This window comes from Numenius arquata, chromosome 5 (assembly GCF_964106895.1).
Source record: "Numenius arquata chromosome 5, bNumArq3.hap1.1, whole genome shotgun sequence".
NCBI classification, from domain to species: Eukaryota; Metazoa; Chordata; class Aves; order Charadriiformes; family Scolopacidae; genus Numenius; species Numenius arquata.
Window position 1 is genome coordinate 48,462,666 of NC_133580.1, and position 22,901 is coordinate 48,485,566.

Genomic DNA, 22,901 nt, shown 5'->3' on the forward strand with positions numbered 1-22,901 from the left:
TGGTCACATTCAAGAAGTCCCTTGTGAGGGAGAGATGAGTGCTCTCACATACTACACAGAGAAGACCTTGCTCGCAGGGAGTTACCACCCAACAGGTGCCACATGGCAACTTGATGGGACACATACGGATGGGTCCCATATGTGAGGTCCTCCTGAAAGACAGGGCACTTGGATTACCTAAACCCTTCTTTGCCAAGTTGCCGACAACTGGTATATTATTGTATATTGTATAAATGTAATCCATTTGCATTAAAAATGGATCAAAATAGTAATTAAGTCTTAGAGCCATTGTGATACCTTGTGAAATCTGGAGAAGACTCTGTGTTGATGTGGATGTGCAAGTCTCCTCCAGAGAGGACTGGCTCTGAGTTATGTGGATGTGAGTCACTGCACTATTTCGTTGGTGAAAGTGCTGGGTTTGCTTCCTGGTACGAGTGCATTTATCTAGTGAATATAGTAATAGTGAAAATCTCAGTGTAGCACCTGCTGTGAAGAGCAAAAAAACAACACCCTGAACTTTGCAGCAGCTATCCTCCTCTAGGGCCTGGCCCATCAGCAAAACTCACCAGTGCCTGCACCACCATTTAATAGCCAATGTACAGAAAAATAAAACACTGTCTACCCTCAGAAGAGTTATTTTGGGTTGAGGCATGCAACAGATCTGTTTTGATGATAACCCGAGAGAAAGCAAATGACAACCTCAGGGTTATGAGACCACACTTAGCCTTGCCTCATTATCACATGACAAGGAAAGCAGGTAATTAGTTCACAACGTAGAGCAGAAAACCACATTTACAAAGTGTAGTTAGTACCAGACTTTCCTGGGAAAAGGTCTGCTCAGAGAACAAAGCTGATTCACAACCTCCAGAGAATCCACTCAACACAAGAAGGATCAAGTTTTCCTGTAAGGAATGATGGACAAAAAAACCCCGCTTTGTACCCTCAAAGCTACGTACCTTAGGAGGACTTTGGAATTTTAGGTGTAAAAAGAATAAGGAGACAGAACAACTTGTGTTGGTCAAAAAAAGTCTAAACATCTATTAATTGGAAAACTGAATTTTTTACTAAGAACATTTAATGCCAGAAGCTCTTTACAACCTTGTTTTGCCCAAACACCAAGCAAACAAAGCCTGAAATATTTTCTATTGTCAATTACAATATCATTCTTTGAGAGTTGCTTTCCTATTACTACTTGTCTGGAAGATGGTATAAGCCATGATGCAGCCTAGGCTAGCACTTGTATCTTGGCTAAGTGGGAGACAGTGGAGCATAATAGGAAATGTAGACAAATTAGGAGGATCACCATGTAAAGGACAATAAGGGTAAGAGACATGGAAAATGTATACCCAATGGTGCCACACACCATACAGAGATATCCAGGGGTAGAACGGTGGTTTCCTGAATTGAATTTTTGTGGAAAGAGAAATTTCAAAGGAAAGCCCTGTGTTCTCAGGCTGCTCCTGTCCTCATCAGTCACTTGAATTTGGGAGTTGATATTAAAACATAGACCTTGCTGCAGGCACCACTCAAAATCCCAACAGTGTCCATGGAAGGATGATAGCTGAAAATGGGGTGTGTAAACCACAGCCTTTGCAACTGCCGATTCTGGGCTTCAGCTGTTGTAAAGATGTATTTTCTCATTCAGAGAAAAAATATTTTAAAATATTTCCAATTTCTTTTCTTTGCAATTGCATTATGTGTTAAAAATTGTCTTGTTTAACTCTACCACTGTGGTGAACACTGATTTCTACTGAACACACAGAAGCTTGCAGACAAGTTATACTGTATAATAAAACTGCTAAATGAACACTAAGAAGTTGCAAAGTTAAGGACTCAAAAGATCGTCAAGGTCAAAGTGAAAATCACATTTGCAAAACTTTGGTTTCTTACTTTTAAAATGTTTAATTTCAGGATCATGCTCTATTGTCTCTGCAGTGTCCCTGCCATAGTTGCAGGGAAAGGTGGGTGGTCAACAGTGACAGCTTGGTTATCTATTCAGTATCTCCTCACTGCCCAGTATGTGGCTCCATGCTACAAATTCACCCTGCTCAGCTCCGTTCTGATGACAGAACTATTTTTTTCCTCATGGATATCTGAAGGTACTTAGGTCAGTTATGTCCAAACATTTTGCAAACATATATCTTTTTCTTTTCACAGCTCTCTGATGAGAAAAAGTTGCTTTAGAGCCATTTTACCACCCATCTATAAAGCAATGCTGAAATATGTCTATATTTTGAGTGCGGATTCCTGAGCCCTTGGTGTTACAAAGCACTTCACGTAAGTCCTATCAGCTCCAGCTGAATATGTGTCAGACTTTGGCAAAACTGGTCCCAAATTTGGCTTCACAGTGAGATTCATCTCAGCGAATGTAGATGTGCACCTTGGAGCTAAGGATCTTTGGCCTCCTTCAGGGGCACTGAGGAGATACTGGTGCTTTTGGGCTGTGACTCATCTGACTGGTTTAGAGAGCAATATTAGGATGAGATGAGCTGCAGCCTCAAAATACCTATTTTTCATTTTTGGTTATGCAGAAAGCTGAAGAGCAATTAGGTGAAGACCATATACTGTTGGCATCCAATGCCAGGAACCGTTTTGACTTTGGGGAAGATGGGAACAGTGTGGCAATGAGCAGTACAGGGGAGTGCAGAGGAGCAGAAATTCCCATCAGACACCACCAGGTCATTGCTCTTAAAAGCCCTTCCTCAGCAAGCTCCAGTCTTGCTAAACTGCCCATCCTTGACAACACCTCAGAAACATGCTTTCTTCTCAGATGTCTGTAACTTCACAGAAGTTGGCCACATTGGGCCAGCTTTATCTAATTCCTGCCCTGTTCTGACATAAAGCACCCCCCAACCTCGACGGAGGAAAATGTCAAGTTTTCGCTCTGACTCATGGTACTGCTAGAGCTTTTTAAACTCAAGGCTGTCCCCATAATATTTCTTATAGGAACTGAATGTTGTGTTTTTTCCTGTCATCTTTCTCAGATATGGCTATTTCATTTTGTCTCACATTTGGCAGAACAAATTCAGTCTGTTACAAAGAGATGGAATGGAAAACCTTATCTAATAGGTAATGTTTGGCACCAAAAATTGGGACTTCATTCCCGAAGGGTCCCATATTGTTAATAGGTACTATCAGCCCTACCTAGAATACAGCACAGTAATCATATCAACTAAAAGTCCTGACTGATCGATCGGAAGATAATTCAGGTTGCTTTCCCAAGGAAATATACTCATTTTCTGAAGACCCTTGAGCAAAAGTGCTGCACGTGCTAACTAAAGTGAGTACACTTCTAATTAAAACCCTACAGGTAGCATGAAGCTTTTACACTGTTAGTTGCTAACATGACACAGTTGCTGGTAGCTAGTTCATGCTCTTTGTTGTGGCAAAACCAATCAAAAGCAAGCTGGTAGCAAGAGATTAAACAGCCACCTTGCATGTTCATACCAAAGAGCATCCCCACCCTTCCGCTCAGTCTTTGTTACATCTCATTAACCAGATTATCAGAATTAATAAGCAAATATTTATCCACATATGAATTAATGAAGATAGATCAGGCTAATTAAAAGCTCCTTCCCAGAATATCCAGGACAAAGTTCTGTGTGTGCAACTACAATAAAACAGTCAGATCCAGCTTAATGTAGATGTATTTAACGTTATATAGCATATTTTGGTATTGGTTCCAAAACTCCTGTTGGGATATTTTGCCCACTGAAACACAGTAGCTTTAAATTTTTCAGGATCTATTTTTTTCCTGTTTGTGGTACATCCATTATAGCAACTGCCTCCAGATGCGTCAAGCCACTTCAATATAAAAACAGACATTTGGCTTTAAATAGTTTTATTTGGTGGTGTGGTGGGTGGACTGGAAGCAGAATGATCCCACACATAGGTCATGGGAGATCTGGGTCCTATTCTCAGCCACTTCACTGAATCACTGCATTACTTTGGCCAGGCAGAGGCAAAACATATGTTCAGAATTGGGTGCCCAAATCATTATTTGAGGTGCAGAACACTGCATCTCTTGCAACAGCAAAAATTGTACTAAAATCCTTCGTCTGTCTCTGGCTGTCTACACAGGGTAATGAGTAGGAAGGGAAACATACACACTCATTTGGGGTCCAAATAATGATTTTTTGCTGGCTATTTCCAAACACACATAGACTGTTTCCCTGTTGTTCTGCACTCTGATGGCTTCTGCACTACAGCACAAGGAGTGAGTTGACACTGTCAAATGCTTTAGCTACATATTTACTCACAGGCTTGTTATTCACGTAATATGTAATTCTCTCCTATGTCCTTCTGCAGGATGCCAACGTGTTCTCCCTGGAGACAAACCCAGATCACAGGCTGCTTTTCCACTGTATTATCTTTAAACAGATACAGTCAATGCAGATGACTCCAAGCCAGGTCCCCTGTGCCTGGACAATTCATCCAGTGCTATCCCAGTGGGCTGTATACCCCCATGTATACCCCCTTCTATCATGCCCTAGAAATGACATTCTGGTAGGCTGTAACACAGCCCTAATGTAATTTCAGTCACTCTGAACTGGAAAAAAAAAAAAAAAAAAAAAAAGAAGAAGAGGAAGAAGCGGAAGTTACATTTGAGGGCAACTTAAGCAACAGTATATTTCGCTTGGGAAAGCAATGGATTTGCAATACTTTAAGTTTAGTCTTGGAAAACAGGTCAATAATAGTTTAGGGTCAAGAGATCTTTCCCTGAGAAAGGGAGATGGGCTGGAAGACCCATCCATCGCCTATACTTAATAGAATTTATACTAATCTGGCAGGAGCCCATCTGATGGAAACATCCTGTGGTGCTAAGCAGATGAGAAGAGTCTTGCCTCTTGCTTGGATGATGTCCAATAAATCAAATTGGAGCCTGATGTCTAGCACCTTTTGAGACTAGGTCTATGTCTTTGCTGTGATTTTTAATGAATGTATGGTTCCTGTGGACCAGGATCAAGGGGGGATGTGTGGCAGATGGAATAGCTCATTGCAATTGCTCCTGTTCCAGTTTGATTCGATGCTCTGGGCCATAGCTAATTATTCCAAAACAGTTGCCCATTCCTTTTTCCATGCCAATTGTGCCACTTCCACTGTGACTTAGAAAATTTCAGGAGATACAAGTTACTGCACTGCCAATCAAAGCAATCAAATAGTCTATCTTTCATCCTTGTCCTTTTAAATCACACTTTTGATCAGGTCTTCCTGTGCACAACAAAACTAAAGAAGTTGGTTTTCTGTGGAATTGTGTCTCGTGGTGGATTGTTAGTGAGTATTTGGTGATGTCTAACCAGAGGCTGAGCTCACTCTGCAACCTTCCTTCTGTGGGAGAGAGTATAGAAGTTCCCACTCCTTTACCCATCTGCCCAATTTTATAGGAACTTGATATATTGAGGACTTTTAGCACTTTCTCAAATGTGATTGAGACTGATGAAACAGTTCAACAGGTGGCGGGGAAAGGCTTACATGAACACAGCCAGCGTGATGACACAAGCCCTTTTTTTCTTAGGAAACCATGCTAAATGCTCTTCTACCAGGATAGAATTAGATTCTCCTCTTCTAACAGAAAAGACTTTGTCTCATCTAGAATGTGCTTCTACCTACATTGTCTTCCTCATCATTTATTTTACAAGCAACAGTTACCGAAGCCTGAGCACTGCTATGCCTCTATGAGTCCATCTTCTGCAAAATGATTTGTGAAAGGACTTCTGCCCTGTGAAAGACAGCACCTACAAAAAAATTTTTATTTTGGCTTGAAGGAGACCTTTCTAGCCTGGTTTGTGTAGCACCTGCCTTTCCTTCAGGATGCAGGTAAAAAAGCTAGTACACTGTTTTCTTCAATCATACCTGGCAACGAGTACCAACTTCCACTGCAAAGACAGGCAAGTCACTACTCCAAGGCAAACATAACACCATGAATATGGAGGGTTTTGATTGTGCTGAGGGATCTCTCAGGTCATTCCTTTGTCTGGGTAGCCTGCTTCTTGTGGAGGGACAGGGTGAAGGGAGCTGTTGGCTGTGACCTTCACACTTGTGTGGTACTAGCTATGGGTGCTGTTGTACCTTTCTCAGACCAGCCTTGATTTTTAACCAAATCCAAAGAATAACAAACATGGGACCCCATCACCCAGACTAGACTATGCTTCTTAAAAAACAAGGGCCACTGAGGAGTGTAAATTGCCATCCTGGGTATTGGGTAGTGCGTTCTTGATCACAAGGGATGGTTGTTTCCTCTTGGATACTTCTGGGGCGATGATGGAGAAGGTCTTTGCCTCCACTCCTAAGATGGCCCCATTTGGGGTCCCACACTGTCTTTACATGCTCTCCAGCCACTGAAGAGTGGCTCTATCCCTCCTCCTATTCTTACTTCCTACAGGGTCAGGTTTGAGAAAGCAGATAGCTATCTATGGGTGTTTTATAGGGGGTTCTGGTTCCTTGACTTGTTGCATAGATGCCTTAATGCAAAGACAAATCCAGTACCTAACTTTTAGCAGGACTTTCCATTAGCAGAAGAGCCAGCAAAACCCCTATGGTTGTGTGTCTTAAGAAAGAATTTCTATGTTGATTTTCCAGTGTCTAATAAAGGCTTGTACCAACATAGGATTGAGCTTTCCCTCACCTGGGTATCTTACTTCCATTAGACTCCAAAACATCCGGACTAGATACATCCTACCTGCAGTGCAGACACCATCATCTGGTTAGTTGTCCCTGGCTACTTTTGTAGCCAAGAGAGAGGAAGAGGCAGATTGACACCACAATTCATCTCTTTCTAAGGAGGATGTCAAAATAGGCCAGGTGAGTCACACTTTCAGGCACTCCCCTTGGAAATCTAAAGAGAGCTTTGGGTGAATATTACTGATTGCTCTGGTATCAGTGTAAAGTTGCTTAGAGAGGGAATTGGACCTTCAGAGGTCCTGGTCCCTTTCAACTAGCATTTCCATGATGCTATGACTAGCTGAGATGAAGACACAGATGTCTGAGACAACCAAAGGGAGATGAATCCTATCCTACAAAACACCCTTAAACTCCTGGCCCACATCTCTGAGAAGCCTCCAATTCTGTTCTCTTGACAGGTCTTTGCTAAGGGAAGAGCCATCCTGGCAATAAACCAGGATCCCCAGACAAAACAGCTCAGCAGAGTTCTACTGCACACCCGGCAAAAGACACAACCCACATAAGAGTTCTGTGGGTAATTAGGATTTCATCTCTCGTAGAACAACCAGCTGCTTAGAGAGTCTCATTAGCCATGCAGACTGTTAATTGTGTTAAAACTCCTGGTGATGGCATCCTGTGCTTGGGGACACGTATCACAAACCCAAGCAAGCTAAATTACTCAGCTGATAAATAATCTGTGGAGGTATTGAGGAGTCTGAGCTGATTAAAGAAGAATCTTTGTAGATTATTCAAGCATGGAGAAATGGATGACTACATTCAGCACATATATAGGTTCTGTTATTTAACATTATTGGTTATTTCAGCTTCTGAACAATGCGGGGATAAACATTACTCCTTTTTAACTAAGATGGAAACTATTCGGCAGAAAGATGCAAAGATCCATGCAGACTCACACAGACACTGATGACAGGGCTGATATAGAAATTTCTGATTGCTAAGTCCATGCTAAGTAGAGCTGGGAGTCTTTTTTCAGTTGACAAATTTACTTATCCCTTAAAAGTATAATCAGGCAACAATCAGCCAACAGTGTAAGTCACTCAGTAGCAACTTATTGCAAATTCATGTCAAATAAAAAAAAAAGTCAAAACATTGTTCTATTTTCAGAAGACAATAGATCACTTACTCATTTTAATGTGACAGTTCATTTTGAAATGTATCTGAGTACTCATTTTTTAATAAACTCCTATTCACCCTTTTCTTAAATTGAAACAATATGTTTCACTTCCATTGAAAGGGATTTTTGTTTCTCGCCAGTGTTTCATTTTCATTTAAAATGTGTATCAATATCATTTCCAGTTGGTCCCAAAGTATTTCAAGTAAGTTTGTCTAACAAGCAAATAAAAATCCATTCTACCTAACCATTTACAATCTTCTTTTCAAGGAGAATTGGCCCCAGCATGTTTCAGTTTGTGGCTTTACAGTGAACTTTGCTGATTTCTCTGAGTTTCAGACCTGTCTCCTGAGCTGTAAAATCAGAGATTATTCCTTGCAGAAATTTCTGTTCTCCTTCTAGGCAGCACTGAAGGATTCTCAGATTTGAATAGGAAATTGCAATTAATAAAAGGGGGGTGAAATCAAAGGCAGCATATTTTGCAGTCATAAAACAAATGAAGTTTTGTTGTGTTTATATTATACGTATAATACAGCAGGAAGTTCAAAGCTATGTTTTTAAAGAACTTGACAAGTTGTGTGCTTGGAGGAAGCAAATGGGTTCACGGGAGGTACTTAAAGAATGAAGTTCAGATTTTTAGCTGGTGTAAATCAGTGTCTCCTTTGACTTGAGTGCAACAGTAATGATTTACATCAGTGAGAAGCTGGTTCAAGAGTTTCGAGGGAGGACAGACATGGTAAAAAAAAATATTTTTTTCTACTGAAAAGTATTTGCTTGATGTTTGTTCTCTATATTCAAGTACTGGGAATAACTCAGGGGATCAGGATCCCGATTCCCTGCTTCATTAGCTGTAAGGCATAAAGGCATGAATGAGGCTTGGAGTTGACTCCTGCCCTGCTGATCAGCCAAGGAGGTGGCTGTCAGTCCAGGGCTGCCCAGAGAGCTCAGCCTTTGGGTACTGGCATCTCCCTGAGCCCCACAATCCCCAAACTATTTATTTGCAGGCTACAAAAATCCCACAATGCACCTGATCAATAAAATGGAAACTGAGGCACAGTCAGACAAGATAATTCATCTAGGGTCTTGCAGTGAGAGAAGTTCACAGCAGCCTTCTGCTCCCTGCCTCAATTATACCCCTGTTTTCTCATAGGGTGAAAACTCTTCACAGCAGCAATTTCACTCCTATAAAGAGCTGAGATAAACTCAGCAAATACCAACCCCACCCAGAGAGAGAAACTGAAGCAGAGAGGTACAAGACAGCAGCATGGTGAGATCAGCCACCTACACCCTTGATCCACCACCCTAGGGACACCTCAGCTCCCAAGGTACCATTGATCCTGGTGAATTATCCCACTGGAGGGCAGATAGGGATTGAGTGGCCTTAATTAGGTGTCTAATAGCCTTCAGCTCCAGCTGTCCCCAGGGGGACAGATACAGTGCGGGAAGCAAATCAAAACCTCAGCAGGTCAAAATTAGTCTTGTGGTCACGATGCTGTTTGCATTGACTTGAGAGGCAGCCTTGAGCAAGAGAATTTTAAAAATCCTGAGAAAAAAGTGCATAACTAGTTATAGGTTTCCCTGGCTGCATGCTTACTTGGACACAAGTCCCTGGTGGGCTGCGGGACTTGCAGGTCCCACCGAACAGATGGAGTGATACACCTCTGCTTTGCTGAGCTCTGTGCAGAGGCCATCCTCTATATTCGTAAGTTATTTAAATCTCTGCCCCCCCTTCCCCGGCCCTAGGTTTAGCTACACCACTCCAGAGGGTTAACGCAATCCCCTGAACCTGGTGCCTGTTGTTAGATGAGGCAGTGATGAAAAGCACTGGCTTTCCTGCACTTTATGGGCTGCAGGTAGCACTGGTGCTGGAAGGGATATTGCTTTGGACATCACGCTTCCCTGGTGGGCTCTGTTCCTGCTCAGCCTTCTCTGCATGCAGGGGGCTGCATCCTTTTCAGCTGGGCAAACAACTTCCCAAAACTTTAGAGCACAACCTGTCAGACAACTCCAAGTGAGCACTCAGTGACACAGGCACCATGGCAGGGCCAGGAGCTGTGGGCACAACTTCTGCAGGAGGTAGATCAGTCCTGGGAAATCACCTAGGACCATCATCTTTGTAGGCAAGATCTGGTCCTGCTCCAGGTCCCTGAACAACATTGTCATCCTAGGAAGTCAGCGAGATTTATGCTTCAGGCTCTTACATGCTCTTTGCGGAGATCAAACCTCACTCATCTCCAACGTTCTCACCAGTTCCTAACAAAGGTGGGAGCCCTGTGCCCACAGAAGCAGATCCAGGTGCCCTCCTCCAAATTGGGAGAAAGGGAGGCTGAGGACAGGGATGGTAAAGCTGTTTGGAGACCACTGTGCCGTAATTATAGTCTGTTTGAAACAGAGCTGCTTCCTCCTCAGCCTGAACTTCATTAATTAAACTGCTGAATGCAGAATGAATTAAATCAATTATTATGCTGCTATTTTATTCATTTGCTATTTACTTTGATTGATTATATGACTCTGATTAATAAATATTGAATAAGTGTTAATTAAATGAATTAATTAATTGCTGGTTTATTTACCTACCGGTTACCTAGACCTCAGCTCCATGCATTACTTGTGTCCTGAAAGTTTTTCCCAAGAAGCAGGTTCCCAGGGGCTCAGCCATGGCCACTGGGGCTGGGATAGGGGATAGGGTCACTTACCAAAAGGCAAGACAAAGAAGAACGGGAACCAGCAGAGGATGAAAACACCCACAACAATGGCGAGAGTCTTGGCTGCTTTTTTCTCACGGGAGAACTTGAGGAGCCTCACAGAGAGGGAGCTCCGGAAGTTGTGCCCCTTGCTCCGGGTGCTGGAAAGAGGCTCCTCCAGCACGCTGCGGCAGTGGATGCGCAGTACCACCTCCATGGATTTATTCCTTTCTTTCTTGACCCCTGCCTCCAAGCTCCGGGTGGTCCTCCTGGCCACCACGTAGATCCTGAAGTACATCACCAGGATGACCATGAGGGGCAGGTAGAAGGAGAAGAGGGAGGAGAACAGGGCATAGCCTGGTTCCTCTGTGATGCTACAGATGCTCTCATCTGGTGGTGGTGGCTCCTTCCATCCCAGTAGTGGCCCAATGGAGATTACCATGGAGGAGAGCCAGACCACCACGAGGATGACCCCTGCCTTCCTCTCCGTCATGATTGTGGGGTACTTGAGGGAGTATTTGACACCGATGTACCTGTCCACAGAGATGATGCACAGGCTCATGATAGAGGCAGAGCAGCACAGCACGTCCACCGCTGCCCAGATGTTGCAGAAGATGCGCCCAAACACCCAGAAGCCTAGCACCTCCAAGGTGGCTGAGAAGGGCAGCACAGTGGTGCTGAGCAGCAGGTCGGCGATGGCCAGGTTGACGATGAAGTAGTTGGTGACCGTCTGCAAATGCCGGTTGCAAGCCACCGAGAGGATGACAAGGATGTTCCCCACGATGGCCGAGAGGATGAAGACAGCCAGGAAGACCCCAACGCCCACTGCCTGCACATCCAAGGCGAAAGTCAGCGTGGTGCTGTTGCCCTCAGAAATCTCCTCACCTTGCAGCCCCCAGGACCAGTTGGCACCGCTGTGGCTGCCCTGTCCCGTCTGGTTCCCACTCAAGCTGCCATTGCTCAGCTCAGGGAAAGTCATTGTAGAAAAGGTCCGGGCTCCATGGAGGGCGAGGAGAAAGCGACGCCGAGGCACAGCCTCCCCGGCATGATCCCTTCAGCCCCCTCCAAGGCTCGCTTAGCACCTCGCTTTCCCCGCCACCCCGGGGCAAGTCTCAGTACCCCAGCCGGGATGGAGGGCGGGCAGGATACGCTGCTCCTCGTCTCCTCCTAGCCCGCTTCACGCCGGCCGGCCGCGCTGCTCCCCTCCCCGCCACCGGCTCTGGCCGCCCCTCAGCCCCGCCGCAGGCTCGCCCGGGGGGGCGGCGAGGTCGGTGCCCCCCCGCTGCCCTCGCATGCTCCGGAGGGCTGCGCTGGGCAGCGGCCGGCAGCGCTCGGCGGCTCCGCTCTCGCCTTCCCGCTCGCCGGGGAGAGCTCCGGGAGGGACGAGGGGAGGGAGGGGCTGTCGGGAGCCCCGCGCGTCAGGTGCCGCCGGAGGAGGAGGAGGAGGAGATGTAAAAAGAGGAGGAGGAGATGTAAAGAGAGGAGGAGGAGGAGGCGGCTGCGGGACGAGGCGAGCCCGGGTCAGGGTGAAGTCGGTAGCAGCGCCGGGCGCTTGAAGAAGCGGCGGGGGGAGGCGAGAACAACGGCGGGGGGGGAGGCGGGAGGGAGGGCAGGAACGCACTTGAGGGGCAGAGACCCGCTCAGGGGGGTCAGGGGGGTCCAGGAACAGACGGAGCGGGCAGGCACACACTTAGGGGGTATGCACCCACTCCGGGAGAGATGGCACCCCCAGGGACTGGTGGTCACCCACTCGCAGGGAAGGGCACGCAGCACTGGGGTGCAGACACTCCGCGGGGGTGGGGGCAGGTACCCCAGGGGTGCCGGGGTCCCGCCGCGGCGCCGCCCGCCGCCGCCAGGGGGCAGCAACGCGCAGGGATTTCCCGGCGGCGCGGGCGGCCCGGCTGGTCCCCCCCGCGCCGCCCCGGGGTCCTGGCGCTGCGCTGCTGGGAGCCTGCGCGTCCTCATTGGAGACCGGCGGCCCCCGCACCCCACCTCTGCAAGGCTGGCACGTCTCCTTCAGCCCCAGCATCCCACGAAGAAGGATGCTCTGCAAGGCTGGCAGGTCTCCTCCAGCCCTAGCATCCCACCAGGAGGGGTGGTCTGCAAGGCTGGCAGGTCTCGTCTCTTGCCCCACATCCAGGCTTCCAGCAAACGCCTTTCCCAAGCCAACCCTGGTACTGCCCTCCTGCCTCTCCAGCAGGCGTCCTGCCCATGTTGCAAGCATGGGCTGCCCCTCACTAGTTCCTTGCAAAATCAGAAGGGACAATCAGCGTCTTGTATCCAGTGACAGCGTGTGATCGGCAGCTCTGCATCTGTGACTTAACCCTGCCGCAATACTTGGAACCGGCAGCTTGTGATTAAAACATATAGGCGCATATTTCTGGCTAATTTAAATAGTGTTGTTTTTTTTCCCCACTGATAAAAGCAGATCCTGTTTACACTGGTTTCCTCCCAGTGACCCTACTCTCCTGCCTCCATACATTGTGATGGGGACTGACCCCAGTGTTGAACAGGGGCTCTCCCTCAGCTCCTTTCTGCTGTACACAGGAAATATTTCCTTGGAGTGTGTTTATCCATGATTTTTAAACTTTTCTTTCTTAAAAAATTAATTTAAAGGGCAGACCAAGTGGACAGTGAGGTGATTTAACTGTTGCTCTGTCAGAGCATGGGAGATCTGTTGATTCATTGGATCTGAGAGTGGACAAAAATATAACAGTATATTCATTCCCTTATTTTCCTTGACAATCATTGCAGGAAATGACAGATTTTGGATCCTTCTGATTTCTTTCATGCATTTTTCTCTTCCTTAAGATTTCTCCGTCCTTCCTGGGAGGGACCCTGCTGAGAACAAGCAAAGTAGAGAAACTGGAAAACACAAGCAAACAAGAACAAATACTGTGCAAGGAAAATGTTCAAAAGGATGTTTTTTCTTAAAAAACCCCCACCCAACAAACTCTTTATTTTTTTTTAATGTGAATTAAAAAAACAAAACAAAAGCAACCAAAACAAAACAAAAGCACAAACATCTAACACTTGAGGTCAAATTACTTATTTTCCTTATGTTTTGATGAAAACATGTCAACCACCAAAATGAAGTGCGGGGATGCTAAGCTCAGCATGGGATGATCTCAACCCATGGAATTTTGTGGCTGTATCTTTGCAGCTACACAGATTACTGTCTAGATAAATATATCTCGTCTAATCTATCCAGTGACATACAGAGATAAAGAAAACATGTGCCTTTCTCCAAAGTTAAGACTGGACTGAACTTCTTATAGATTTTAAGCACCTTTTTGATCAGAAAAGAGAAGTTTCTCCCAAATGGCATGATACCAAATGCTGTTAGGTTGAAGATTGCATCTACCCTGCTTCTTGCCCTCCTTGGCTGAGCTCTCATCCTCCCTGCTCTCAGGAAGCCAGAGGCAACTTGCCCACATTGCTGAGAGGCTGGAGCTGTCATGGACGGCAGCATTTAAATTGAATGTGGGGATAGGATAGCTGAGCTGAAGGTGGCAATTTTTGGTGTGGGTAAGGTTGCCGCTGCCACCTCGTGTGCTCCTCAGGACTGATGGACCTGCCCCAACCATACATAAAACCTTTGGGTTTGCACTGATGCTTTTCCCCTCCTGACCAAGACAGGGAGAGAGCACGTCCCACGTCATCACCACAGCTCAGCAAGGGAACATCAACTTATTAAGATCTAGTAACCTCATTGCTTTCCATCTGTCTCCTTGTTTCAGTCTAAACGAGGGTTATTATTGTGAATTTAAACTAATGAGGAACAGGTTTATACTAATGCACTGAAACGCAAATAAAAGTGTTTGGGGAGGTCTGCATGGAACAACTGAAAGGCTTGAAGTAAACACACACGGAGATCTGGGAGCACCTGGGACCTTGCCAATCTGTTGGGCTTGAGCTGGAAGGAGGTACAGCTCCTTCCTCTCTTGATGCGTTACATCTCTTTCTTCCTTCTTTTTTTAGCCTTTTTTAACCTTTCAGGGAAGAGTTTATCCTAGGACTTGGGTAGTGCCACATAGCAAAGTGAACAAGGCTTTTTAAATAAAAAGAAAGCCACATACACTTGATGAAGAGTGTTTGTCACACTGTAATTGTATGTTACACCAGAGTCTTGAAAAGGGAAGGCAATTTTTTTTGGTGAAAAACCCCACAGCTTAAAGGATTTTGATCAACATTTGCATGTACTCCAGGTTTACACAAGGCTCACCAAGGAGAGTCATGCCCTGGGTACACCCTTGCTCTGTGAAGCTGCAGTGCAGCTGCCTGCAGCATCTCCCAGATCCAGAGCTGGGAGAGATGGATCTTGCTCATATTCAATGCAGAATCATAGAATTGTCTAGGTTGGAACGGACCTTTAAGATCATCTAGTCCAAATATATAGTGCTGAAATTATAATATTTAAGTGATTGTAAAGATGGGCTTGCCTGGTTGTGGGCAGGTGATTCAACATTCCTCTGGGAAGCTGGGATCAGTCTTTGCTGCTTGTCCCTCTGAAGCTGTATCCAGCTAGAATTCAGTTAGCTCTGTTGGTTTCTATGTCCAGCTGACACACACCCCCCTCCCCCCCACCCCCCGGTCTTCAAGCATATTAAAAATGGGCTAGAAGTGGTTGCAAGAGGTGATTCCAACCTGTCCTTTGCAGCACCCAACATGGGGCTCTTGAGAAATTCCAGATAAGGACAGTAATTGGGAGAGGTAATGAGCAAAACATGGATTGGACATCACCAGAGAGCATTTGTGGGTATTTTTTCTTTTAGTTGTGATTAGGGGATGAAGGGTCAAGCGTGTGTAAATTGTCCACCTTTGTCGGTGTTGTGATGATGTTATTTTGACTTTGGTATGGGGAATTCTTTTTTTGTTGATGTATGTGAAGTTTGTGAAGATTGTGTGATGAATGTATGTTTTAATGATAGTGTTGTATTGTTGCAATTTTATTTGGATTCTATGAAAAAACAGGCTATACTTTGAATGTTTATTTCTTAATTAATGAGGTGAGAAGGATGAAGAGAGAAAATAGCTTATATTAGCTGACTGATAAAGGTGGGGGAAAAGAAAATCAGACAATCCTCTTGTGACACCTACCTAAAATTGCCCAGACGTGTTATACCGTCCCTTTCCCCTTGCCTTCCTCGTCCCCCGAACCACCCCAGCCACTCTCACCTCAACACCACTACTATATTTACTATGTTTGCCAGTTTTCTCCTTTGTGTGTGAATGTCTACTTTGGATTTGGTTTGGTTTTTTAACTGTTTGCTACCCTACTGCAGTTCTGGTGGCCATCAGTGGTGCCCAGACCACATGTGGGAGGGACAGTGGTGATCTGGCCCAAGCTCCTTTACTGAAGATGGAGTTGCCTCTTCCAAACCCAGCCTTCATGGTGGCTTTCTCCTCCTGCAGTGGACTGCAATGCCCCTCTGTCCTCTCAGTTAGAAAGTCTCCCCTGGCCTAGCCAAAACTTTCTTTGCTGTTATTTCGTGGCTTGTTGCCAGATAGTGCAGAGATTAATTTATTACCTTCTTCTTATGGATTTTAATTTAATTTTGGGGCAACTGAATAGAAAAAGGGAAAATAAAGGGAAAAAGAAAAAAAAAAAAGGGGGAGGAAAAGAAAAGGGTCACCAAGGACATTAACTGCTTATTTCTGACCACTCAGTGCAATGAAGGTGCTTTTACAGAGCCTGGCTGTGATTGACAGTGAAGATGCCCAGGAACAGAAATTATTTTGATTTCCTGGGTGCAGGAGCTGACACAGCAAGAGGAGGAGTGAGGCTGAAGGTAACACGAGCCCCTCTGAACTCAAAATGAGAGGTGGCATGAAATGGGGTGGCAAAGCATCTTTCAAGCTATCAGCACTCGCAATTGGTGCCTATCGACATGCATGGGCTACAGGCATTTCAGGAGGAGCAAACCTCCACCCTAAATCTCAGATACAGCCTAATACACTGGACAGGACCCAAGAAAAGAGGCCAGATTTTTTGTGTGCAGGGAGAACAGCTCTGAGTGCCATGCTGATATCTGCGCAGCCAAGGCAGGTGGGATGGGCAGATAGAACATGCAGATAAGCGTGGTTTATAGGGCTGGTTGGACATGTTTGTTATTTCAGTGGGAATGTTGATGTGTTCAAAATAAAGCATTCCTCAGGGATGTTCTTTCTTTGTCTTTTGCTCTTTTAAGAGCTATATAAGAAAATACTGCAATACTGAACAGAAAATTTTAGAACTGCGTTTCAAAACACTTTTTTTTTCAGGGGGAAATGAGCAAAACAAGGCCAATTACTTTAGAAATTACTAACAGAATTAGCAATTAGCAGGACAATTGCTAATGATGATGTAAAAAGCGCAGTCACTGATGTATAGAATAAAATAAATAATAGCATAAAAGATAAATCACAGCATAACTAAATACTTTAATAAAAATGCTACAAAAGGTCAAAATTACAACAAAGGGTTTCTCCATTATCACAGAAAAATATTTTTGTTGGCAGTTTTGTTTCTTTGAGAAATTTCACTTCCCCCAAAAAGTCAGCATTTACTTGCTGTTACTGTATTTTTTCCTACCAGTTAGAAATTCAGACCATCAGCTGCCCAAGTGGCAGGTACAGTTAGAGCCCTGAACCAAAGCCCCTCCGATGTGTAAAAGTCTGCTTCTCATGGCCGACTCTTCTGTTTATAAATAAAAGTACTGAGAAGCAGCTTTTGGAAAAGGATACCAAACTAGGACTTGGCCCACAAAGAGAAGTTGTCATGACATTGTTCCATCCCGGCACCCATAAGATAACCATAAAACTTGAGAAAGTCATTGTCCCAACAGCTGTTGTTTCAATAAACAGAAGATATAGGAGTTGGATAGAAAAATGGAGTTGTTAGCAGCACTAGGAGAGCAGAGTTAGCAAAGAGGATCCTTGGCTCGATGACTTCCCTTTGGCAATCAGGAGCAAGGGACACTTGCAGGGCATGAGGGTCTTTGGGTTTGGAAACCACTTGGTGTCCAGCATGGTGCATGCATGGGAAGGCACCTCTGAGCTTGGTCCTGCTATAGACCTGTCCATTTGTCATCCTGGAAATGAGGGCATGACAGGATGTGAGCGACGGAGGGGGAATAAAGTGGTGTGGCCACAACGAGAGGTGCACACAGGGCAGAGGGTGGCACTGGGTGATTGTGGGGTTGCACTGTTGGCAGAGGTGGGGCAAAAGGGTGAGTTGGCCTACGTGTGTTAGTTGAGGCCAGGAGCATGCTTTAGAAGCAAGTTAATGATCTTGATTCCAATAAAGCCCAACGGCCTAAAACCTTTTTAGTAAATAATTTTGCATGATGCATAAATATAAATAAATATATAATATTTCTATAAACTCAAGTTACATTGTAATTTCTCCGAGTATCTTGTTTGCTTTCTTAAGTGAACACAGGGACCTCCCAGGCTTCCATCCTCTAATTTAGCACAAGTAAATACAAGCAAATATAAATACGTGGCATGAAAAGGAGTGGCATAGGCTGAGACTAAAATTAAACTCTGCAAACTAGGTGCTGTTCCTCAACTTTGCCTTCAGTTAGAAATAACCAGAGTTACTTTAGCGGCTACCTTGTGACAGATTAAAAATATCTGTGTTCAATGTATGTAAACTTTAGGGTTGAAGCAAGTTCATCCCCTGACTGGCTTCCTCACCTCATGTCCACCTCGAGGTAGGAGTCAATAAAATGTGTGCTTCAAGCCAGCTACCTGTGGGCAAGGACACATGGCAAAGTGACCTGAGGGTGGCTCACTGTGAAAACTTCACCTGGAAGAAAAATCTCTCTTGCATTAATATCGTCAGTCACCAGCTTTATTTGTCTCCTGTTTGGTGGTGGTGTTTTTTCTGTTTCCTTTTCAACTTAATGCTGTGCATACTACAGAGACCAAATTTTAAACAGAGGAAGTTGAGCTTGTAGTTAGATAAAAGCATATGAGTGTCTTGTCTGCATGAAATGTTTGCAAAGCAAAGTGGTGTGGGAAAAAAAAACCTTAATGCATCATTCTTTTTCTTGCTTTTAATACCAACAACGAGTGGCAATGTCTGATGGAGGCTTGTTCCTGTAGTCTCTCTCAGTACAAATAAGGGCATTTACCAGCCCTCTGGGAACAAATTCTGACACCTTTTCCCCCATAGAAATAATGGCACCATCCTGTTTTACATCTTCTGAGAAATCTGGCCCAATATACCACCATGCTGTCCAGCTGGCTTTCTTCTTCATCCAGCTCAAACAAAATCCCTCCTGACAGAGATTTGTCTTGCCAGTTCTGGTGACATGCAACACCAGCCAGCCTAGGTTGCGTTTGCTTACCCAAGTGCTCCCGCTCCAAACGTGGCTGTTTCGGGAACTCATGTGCTCCCTGGGAATGTGCAAAGGCTGGACTGAGCTCAGCCACCTTTCTTCTTTAAAATCTTACAGACCTTTTCGGGTCTATAGCATGGAGAATTAGGGTCTGAGAGAGTTACAGCTCTTCTGTATGCCTCACTTTTTCCTTCTGCTAAAATGTAATCCATTGCAAAATGGAGGCCTCTGGCAGCACTGAGAGCAGGAGGACATGTCCTTATCCGTGTTTCAACACCTTGTTGATCAGCTCAGCCTTTCCTGATCTCCCCATGAAAGGTCAGAAATGCATCTCTGGGTCTTTTTGCTTGAAACTTCATGTGGTTCAGCTCGGCTCCTCCAATCCCCCATTAAACCAACAAAGAGTGTCCCCATGAGTGGCGCAAACCCACCAGTTTCTTAGTCTGGGAATATTATTTCCAATAAAGAGGTCATACATGTGCAATTATGCAAAGTTATTAAAAGAAGAGGAGAATAATATCTCTAGCTGCTAGTCTAAGTATTGCAACCTGATGAAACCTGGAGAGTTAAAAGCTCTAATGAATTTAGCAACAGGGGTAGAAATGGGCATCTAAAAGCATTCACTAGATGTTTGCTTTTAGCATGACATATGTAAGATAGGCTTGTTCTCTTCCCCGTGGCTCTAAAGTGACTACATGACTGCATTCTGATTTAGAGGCCAGAAGGGAACATCAGCTTCATCTCTTCATCTTTGCTAGTAAAAGCAAGAAAACATTGCTGATAGCTCTCTAGTTCAGAGGTGAACTAGGTCAGAGTAGCCCCATTAAGGCTGGTTTTGCTAAAGGAATGACCTTATTGCAACAGGTAGTCTATTTGGATGACAACATTGGTTTCTTATTAGTTGTTCCCAAGTGATTCTGTGGTGCTTTGTCATTGGAGCCAGTGAACTTGTCCTCCAGGGCAGGGCTTTCTGTTAGCAAGCAGAGCCAGGTTGGAGAACAGGCAGTGATAGATAAAAATATGCCTGGGACTCTAGAGGTTGAAATAGCAACTTCTTTGGGGGCATATGCAGATGTATTTACAAGGCGAATGTCATCCAAGCATGTAAAAAATATGATGCCCTTGCTAGGCTTAAAAGAGATGTCCTTGCAAGGCTTAAATGAGATGCCTTGAATCAGATTTCCCGTTTGTCCACTGTAAGGATGTCTCTTCAAATGGGAAATAGTATGAAGCTGCAGTTCCCCTGTTTCTGCAAATGACCTTCCATAAGGTTTGGGAATCTTCCATGTGGCTCCCAAACCCCATGGAAGTTTAGCAACCTTACTGGTGGCTGTGACACCTGGCTGCTGCAGAGAAGGGGAGGTAGCTCCTCTTCTGTTGTGCCATGCCAAGGTGCTTTACACAACACTGTCAGGTAAAATTTTTACCAGGATATTTCTGAAGCTGAAGCTTTTCAAGAAATTGCCTGGTAACTGTAGCATATACCCTGTTTCCTGGTCTTCCAGGAAGGAGGGTGGGAGACCCAGACACCAAATGTGGGATCAGATCTCTGTTTCCACTGGTGAAGGGCTAGCCTCATTTACTGAGACTGTCTTTCAAATTACACATCCCAATTGGAAGGAAGATGTTAGAGATAAATTTCAAAAATTTTACATATTATCTCCCAGTTGAAGACAAAGAAACAAAGGTATTAACCAAGATCCTTCAGGGAAAGGAGCCAAATTTTCTGTCTCCACTGTTAGATTTCTTGGATCATGATGGTCCCTGGTGAGCCAGGCTCAGCTGCCTCACAAGGCTGCAGGTTGCAAAGGCTGGGAGAGTTGAACTTCAGTCTGAGGACATCTTTGCAATGTTCAGAGTGCAAACAGCCACGATTTTACAGGAACTGTTTTTCCTTGGGGCTATCCCATGTACCTCCCCCCTTTTTCCTTTTTGAACATTTCCTTGGAAGTCAGAGAGTCCTTGTGGGGACACTGGGAGAGGGTGTATGTCACACAACATGCCAGCAACATGCTGGGTGTCAAAATAAATGTTTCATGGCACTCGGTAAGGTCATACTTTCTTCTGGTGATAAATCCATGAGGATTTGTATGAGTTACTACCTCTCAAGAGAAATATAGGTCTGACATGCAAGTCAGGAACAAACTCACAGAAGGTATTATCCAAATCAGTCTTTCTGATCTTGGCTATTAGGGATCTTGAAATCTAATGAGTCAATCAGACAGAAGACATGACTCCCAAAGACTCATGGAAATTACTTTGGAGAAGACAATGAATAATCTTCTTGCGTCAGCTAGCTAAATAGCTAAATCGGGTCAAGGAAGATCAGTCATTATTAAAACCATCATCATTATTTTTAGTAAGGACTAGAATATAAATATACAGAGAGGAAAAGAAGAAAAATACACTTCCAGAAAAATGTGTGTTCTGAGCAGCTTGACAGTCAGTGGGAGAAAATGGTACAGGTTAAAGGCAGCAATCTGGAAAGTAAGGCAAAAAAAAAATTAGTAAGGCCACATTAAAAAGCAATAGGAACCCAACACAGATTTTTTCCAGCTCTGTTCCAGGAAGGAAACAGGATTTACTGTTTGCTGTGCAGTGTTTGGATAAAGAAGCATTCATAAAATCCAAAAATATGTCTTTGCTCTAAAAGTTACATTGCAACACTGTTAGATAGAGGACGACTGGAATGGTTTTGAAGTCTGCAGCTGCTTCCAGCTTCTGGTTTGGAGCAGTGGCTGACTGCAGGCCACGATGCAGGAGCAAAAAGGAAAGTGCAGTAATCTAATACAGATGTTTCAGCAGTGAGTGAATCCTTGGTTTTGACAGCAGCTCTCTGGCATTCAGGAAATTACTGTGGTTAGAGATTAATGCTTTCTACTGCTCTGCTTTTCTTCCAGGATGAGGGAAACTAAAACATGAAAAATGAACGCAGAAGTTATTGAAAGCTGAGAGGCGGTCTTAGAGTTTGTTTTTTCCCCCATGTTTAAAGCCACATTTGCTGGAAAAAGTGTGAGAAGCTAATATTTGCCTTAGGTTGTATTTGTTTATGAAGAACATAACAGCCAATTGCTAGAGCCAACAAAGACCAGGAATCAGGTCCTCACCACCCAGGGGTGCTTCCTAAATCCAAATAATTCCACGTAATAGGAGTACCTTAAGCTCAGCAGTGAGGGCTCAGGAGAGAGGGTGAACGTGAGCAAAATTAGCATGAATCCCAGTAGTTTGTTGAATGCTAGGAAAATAATTTGTCTAGGAAAGCTCTTAGCACTCATTCTGTATTTTCAGCATGACCATGTATGAAAATTCCTTTGTATAACAGTGACCCATCTCTGATCACTTCTTACTTTATGAAATAGCTGGGTGTGGTACTGTAGTAGTGACAAATTCTGGATTTTCCTGCATAATGGCTATACCTTGACAGTGATGGCTGTGGCACAGCTACCAGATTATGAATATCTGAGGATGGATATCCTCTTGTTAGTTATTAAAGCAAAATGAAGCCAAAATTGGCAAGAAATTAACTAGAGGGGAAAAGGGCTGTTAAGAATATCAAACACAGAGGTATCACCTCTGTCCGTGGTTGGAGGAGGAGTAATACACCTATATAGTCCAGACATTATATAGGTGTACTACTACCTACCTGCTCTGCTGTTATGCTCTTTCCTAGGTTGCCTGCTGCTGTCAGAGAAAAGACTCTAGACCTTTTTCTTGTCCAACCAAGGCCACTCTGCATGCTCACACAGGGGAAAGAGGAGGAGCGAGGCCACTGCATAAGAAGATATGCTAACTTCTTCCCCCAAGGATTTCCCATGACAACAGAATCAAGAAAGAGTTGGAGAGAAAGCAGAGATACAACAACTTGCCAGAGGCCAGGCAGCAGCACTTTGGTAACACTAAGAACAGACTTCTGGTCCCCTGAATTTCCAACAGACTTCATCTTCTTTTAATTGTATTGATGCAATGAAACTTAAAACATATGAAACTGTTTAAGAAGGGGGATGATGGTATGATTTGGTGTAAAAATCCCTTTGTGTTCATAGCCCATGTAATTGGTTTTTGAATATGTCCATGGGCATCGTCTGTGTCTTTAAAAGT

At 44.5% G+C, this 22,901-nt stretch overlaps 1 protein-coding gene across 1 annotated transcript in view; it reads right to left on the reverse strand.

Annotated features, from left to right (window-relative positions):
* Positions 1 to 11,455, reverse strand: part of ADRA1D (adrenoceptor alpha 1D) — a 47,341-nt gene extending 35,886 nt beyond the window's left edge. The window contains exon 1 of the mRNA XM_074147815.1: positions 10,489 to 11,455. Within this exon, the coding sequence (XP_074003916.1) occupies positions 10,489 to 11,455 (967 nt within the window). The remainder of the gene's footprint in view (positions 1 to 10,488) is intronic.
* Between the last annotated feature and the right edge of the window lie 11,446 nt (positions 11,456 to 22,901).